Source organism: Rhinichthys klamathensis, unplaced genomic scaffold, assembly GCF_029890125.1.
Source record: "Rhinichthys klamathensis goyatoka isolate OS25496 unplaced genomic scaffold, OSU_Roscu_1.1 h1tg000170l_1, whole genome shotgun sequence".
Classification (NCBI taxonomy): Eukaryota; Metazoa; Chordata; class Actinopteri; order Cypriniformes; family Leuciscidae; genus Rhinichthys; species Rhinichthys klamathensis.
The window spans coordinates 3,160,626-3,166,625 of NW_026606701.1; the positions used below are offsets into that span (position 1 = coordinate 3,160,626).

At 33.1% G+C, this 6,000-nt stretch overlaps 2 protein-coding genes across 2 annotated transcripts in view; one reads left to right on the top strand and one right to left on the bottom strand.

Moving 5' to 3' along the window:
- btbd7 (BTB (POZ) domain containing 7) overlaps positions 1–1,903 on the bottom strand; it is a 74,296-nt gene extending 72,393 nt beyond the window's left edge. Inside the window, exon 1 of the mRNA XM_056259977.1 lies at positions 1,485–1,903. The gene's annotated coding sequence lies outside the window, so the exon portion shown is untranslated. The remainder of the gene's footprint in view (positions 1–1,484) is intronic.
- Positions 1,904–4,072: 2,169 nt separating this feature from the next.
- Positions 4,073–5,524, top strand: si:dkey-85n7.8 (COX8 domain-containing protein). The gene is made up of 2 exons (XM_056259980.1): positions 4,073–4,340; positions 5,360–5,524. The coding sequence occupies exons 1-2, from the start codon at positions 4,221–4,223 to the stop codon at positions 5,468–5,470; spliced, it is 231 nt and encodes a 76-aa protein (XP_056115955.1). The 5' UTR covers positions 4,073–4,220; the 3' UTR covers positions 5,471–5,524.
- The last annotated feature ends 476 nt before the right edge of the window (positions 5,525–6,000 follow it).

A 6,000-nucleotide genomic window follows, 5' to 3' on the forward strand; every position in this document is an offset into this window, starting at 1 on the left:
CATTTTCAGGTCACCTATCCCTTTAACACAGAACTGCAGCACCGTCAGACGTAAATCTGACTTAACTGTTGGCACAAGCACATATTGCAGCACAGCAGCAGAGCAAAGGATGGCCTACATCACAGGAAGATGAAAAAAGAGGGGGAAACCCCTACACATCGACCACAGTCACAACACGTTTACAACATAGGCTACTGCAGGACACAAACCACAAACTGCTCTCTTCACTCAATTGTTTCTTGAATTACCCAAGTAGATGAACAACAATGCTGCTGATTGAGCTATATTAAGGACGACATTCTCTCAACAAAGAAGCGGCAGATAAAACCGCACAGAATTGGATTGGTTTTGTTTCATTAAACGTTTATCTTTGAATCTCATGGGCAGGCACAAGGCCATGGGGGGTAAGAGTAAGAGACATCTGATAACCAAGGAACTTGAAATCCAGCAATTTGGGTTGCAAAACAATTCTTCATTAGCAAATCTCACAACAAAATGTAAGGCTCCATGTGGGAAACTGAGAGATACTGTAGAGGTGAATGAACTCCAAACAGGATGGGACTTGAGGTAAACCAATTTGGTCATCAGTTAAAACTTAGCTTTAATTAGACTCTGATGACTTCCAGAATTCCAGAGGAAATAAACAGTCGAGACAAAGACAGGGGAATATGTCCCTGTCCACTAATTTTCATAAACAATACCCTGTCCAATTACAGAGGTCCAAAATAAGGCAGAGTCCAGTTGCCTCTTTTCTAAAAACAAATAAAGGCAGATCAGTGAGGCAGAACCTGATGCAGAAAAAGCTATCTCGTGGGGACTATACAAGCTTTTTACAAGCAGAAACATCTCTAACATGCCAAGTAAGCTTTTTGATCGCATTAGTATCAATAATGTTATGCTGGGCAACTGGAAGAGTAGGCTATCTCCTAAATCAAGCAAGTCACATATTTGAAACCAAACTGGTTACAGCATGCTGGTAGCTACTGACAGCTCCACTTGAGCATGCAAGTGTATTCCTAGTATGATTCTTCCTCTTTATTAAATGACGTGTCCGCATACATGAAGGCATTACATCTCTAATAACTGAAAACTACGCATTCTCAGCTAGCCTAGCTTTATGTGCATTTAGCATTCAGGTGGTTCTTAACAGCTCCTTTGGGTGAAAAAGTTACCAAAATGCGGATTCTGTAGTTGTTTCAACCTCTTTGTGCAGTAAACTAAAGAACTTACGTGGTGTTAATGTTTTCTTTTGGTTTAGCATGCAAGCTAACCATAATAACTAAGCTTTGCTTACTAGTTCTGTGTCGAAGAGTGAAATAGGTTACTATATGAACTTTAGCAGGTTATAATAACCAACATTGCGGATAAACAGTCAAAGACTGTAGTGGTTTTAATACACAAGGCATAACTGTAAATGTAGCTAATTCAGCAGCTCGCCATGGCAGATTAGCAAGCAAAGCAAAAAAGGAGAAAAAATGCCCTACCTGAGTCAAGTTTACTGCTCCACTCTTCTCTTCTTGCTCATAAAACGAGCCAAAATCCAAGCCAGCGACTTCTGATATTTGCTTAGCCGAGCAAATTCGCTTGCACTTTTCTTTCGTAGTGTTATTGAGTAAAAAAAAAAGCCTCTGCGCGTCCCAGGTTCACACACACATACACACATACAAACACATATATGACGCGCTAGCAGGCTGCTAGTACTTTTACGTTACACCATCCGTCCTACATTACTCGCTTTTAATGCCTCGTTCAACAACAAAACAGCTCAATTAGAGTCTGTGCTCTTCGCTTTCAGTTTCCCGTGAGCAAATATTACATGTAGTGTTGTATCTTCCTCTTATTCGGTAAAACAATGAGGGGAGGGCTAAGCTTCAGGATTCGGTTAGCAATGTCGCTACGCCATCTATCTGCTCGAGCTCAGATGAGGCACACTGCAAAAAGGTCCAATCAACCTTCTGTGTTGGTTGGACCTATGGGCCAAATAAGACAATAGTGTCGAACTGTAGTGAAGCAATACATTAAAGGCGATTTTTCAGTAAAATGATTAGTTTTTTATATATCTATACATTATTGTTTAAAAGTTTGGGGTTAGTAAGAATTTTTCAATAAATTATTACTTTTATTCATTCTTAAATTAATCAAAGGAGACAGTAAAGACAAGGTTCTATTACAAATAAATTCTGTTCTTATACATTGTATTACAATAATATATTATAGCTATATAATAATAATATATTATATATTATAATATAAACTTATAATAATAATAATAACCTATTATATTAGTTACATATATATATATATATATATATATATATATATATATATATATATATATATATATATATATATATATATATATATATATATATATATATATTACTTTTATAAATTCTTAAATCAATCAAAGGAGACATTAAAGACAAGGTTCTATTACAAATAAATTCTGTTCTTATACATTGTATTACAATAATATATTATAGCTATATAATAATAATATATTATATATTATAATATAAACTTATAATAATAATAACCTATTATATTAGTTACACATATATATATATATATATATATATATATATATATATATTACTTTTATTAATTCTTAAATCAATCAAAGGAGACAGTAAAGACAAGGTTCTATTACAAATAAATTCTGTTCTTATACATTGTATTATAATAATATATTATAGCCATATAATAATAATATATTATATGTTATAATATAAACTTATAATAATAATAACCTATTATATTAGTTTTATATATATATATATATATATATATTAAGAATTGTTATATTCCAATAATATAGAATTCATTTAATATGTTCATGTGTGTGTGTGTGTGTGTGTGTGTATAATATAATAATTCGTACTAAATATAATATAATATAATATAATATAATATAATATAATATAATATAATATAATATAATATAATATAATATAATATAATATAATATAATATAATATAATATAATATAATATAATATAATATGTTTATTCACTCAGGCTTTTTTTCCATTGGATGGCGACAACATCACATTATTGAACTTTGTCCACTAGGTGACTTCAAATGATGGCCTAATTTTTCATAAATCTTCATGACATCATTCATAATTTATGCGAATGTAGATTAAATTATTTTTAAAATAATATAAAAAAAGACTTATTTGTCATTTCAATAACTTTATACACACTATCACCAACAAAGGTTGGTATGGAGATTATGATTTCAAAAAGCTACCTTGTTTTCAGGATGTTTCAGATCACTAGGTTTAATGGTTTTGGGAGGAAAAAAAATCCTCAGCCACAATTTCTTGTTTCGACAGAAGATATCAAAATAGCATAATAACAGGACACAAAAAGATTGCTCACACCCAGTACATAAACCAAACAAAGAGTAGGGTGTATCCTGTGGACAAACTGTGGAAGTGTTGAATGGCAAGCGGTGTTCTAACATGAAAGACAAGCCTCTGTAATGTGATCACCAGCATGAATGAGGTGCAATACCACAGGCCACACTGACAGCTGACAGAACACACAGCCAGCTGCACTACTTTCTGCACTTTTATCTCCCTTTAATCTGCTCCTCTAATCAGATCTCTTGTAATTTGTAACTCTTTGTACTGGACACAGCCCTAAATCCACACTAAGCAGAGAGCCAGGTGTTTCTCGGCTACCTATGTTCCTGTGAACTCATGCTGTCAAACAGCGGCTGCAAACCATGGTGTAAATCACACAAGACATTAATTGTAGAAGAAAACATTACGATCTGGAGAAATATATTATGAGCCAAATGTGCTTTGCTTGTCTATTAGGTTAAGAAGAACTTTTTATAATTTTATGGGTTAGGGGTCCGAGTTGATGTAAATCAAGGACAATAATATGTCATGTTTGGTTCTTTGACAAATAATGACGTTATATGCTACTGTTTCATTTCACATCTTGTTGAAAGGGGCATTAAAGAAAAGTTAGTGGGGGTCGTATTGTCTAGGCCCCTCCCGAAGAGTGGGCTGGTTTTGAAAGATAAAGTCTATTATATGACAGGATACATCTATTTTCTCTTCAGCAGTCCTGAGGCAGGAAACCCAGCAGTTGCACTCAGTGAACATCCCCTCTTTCCTTCTCCCTTAACCTCTCTCTCTCTCTCTCTCTCTCTCTCTCTCTCAGACGCAACTAGACTTACTAGTGCTGACCCATACAGCTGGAGGGATGCTGGCCTTTCTGAGGGGAGCTGTGCAGCCAGTGACAGTCATCAGGGCGAGGGATATTGTCCAGAAACGGAACTCCAGCATCTACAGCAAGCCACCCAAAAGCAAGATTGGACCTGGGGTGAGTGAAACAATGACAAAATCCTAAAAGGTTGCAAAGATTCATGGGATCAGTCAAAGTTAGTTTAACTGAGGTCAATGGAGATAATGCACTCAAAAAACTTTTTTCCAAGATTTATGCATTTCAATTAATAGTAAAAATCAATTAATAAAGAATCCGTTCATATTATGAATTAAGAATATTAAATGAGTAAAAAAACGTAATACATTTTTTTTTTCTATGAATCGTAAACTTAAATTTAAATAAATTTTCTTGAATTGTGTAAATTTTGAAAAAAGGCTTACAAATATTTTGAATGTGGGATTAGCTCGGATGACTCTTTGTATTGGAGAACATAATCCTTGATTTTGGACAAGAACATAATTACAATGTCAAATCAAGTTTAAAACATTTAAAACATCAAATTTATTTCAGATAATTAGATATAGATAGACATATATGCATTGTATATGGGGTCAGTACTATTTAAAACAATAAAAAAAAAAAGAAATTACCTTATTCAGCCATATGCATTTAAATAAAAAAATGACAGTACAGATATAGTTAAAAAAGATTTCTGTTTCAAATAAACGCTGTTCTTTTGAACTTTCTATTCTTTAAAGAATCCCGGAATCTTTTTCTAAATATCACGCAGCACAACTGTTTTCAACATTGATAATAATGTAAAATCTTTCTTGAGCACCAAATCAACATATTGGAATAATTTCTGAAGGATCAAGGGAGACTGAAGACCGCACTGTAAAAAATCTTAACTCATTATATTTTGTTTCTTTTTTGAATTTTACTTCCAAAAGTTGAGATAATTGTAAAAAAAAAAAATACAGTGTGGAGTAATGGCTGCTGAAAATACAGTTTTGCCATCACAAGTATAAATTACATTTTAAAATATATTAAATAGACAACAGTTTAATAATATTATTTCACAATATTACTGTTTTTTAATTAAATAGTGGTGCAAATTCTGTAAGTATATGTAAAGCTGTTCAATTTCATGCGTTTATTCCTGTGTTTTTCTGCAGCAAAGTTTCTTGATTATGTCGGTGTTTGCCGTTGCCCTCCTGGCCCCTGCCGGGTGGATTCTGCACCACATCCCAGAATATCGTCAGAGAGCAAAACCCCCACCATCCTGAAGAAAGCACTGGTGTACCACAGACAGACCTGGCTGCCTCTAAAGCATTATTCACCTCCAGATCTTTATAACATCATGAGCAACATCACAAGTAATATAATAATAGTATGTAAAACAATACATTAATAAAATTATCCAATAATAAAATAATACAGTTAAACAATTGTTTGAGAGGGAGAAAAGGCCCCACTTGAATCTAATGAGAAATATAATTTCATGGTGTTTAATGCCTTAGGACTGTGGCCCTTAATGCCATTGTAAGCAGTGGCCCTTACTTCATGCAAAATGACTGCTTTTTTTCTGTAATAAATTTTTTTTGAATGATAACTTGTTTAAAACTGTTTTTTAACTTGTGTTTCACTGTGATAAATGTTCTTGGCTTGGGGGCACTGTTTAGAAGTATACACGGAATATATAGAATTGCCTTAAAGGTAGGCAAATTCTTTTAATCAGTCCTTGGATTTTTGCATTTCTATGTTCAATTCAATTCAATTCAAATGTATTTGTATAGCACTTTTCACAATACATATT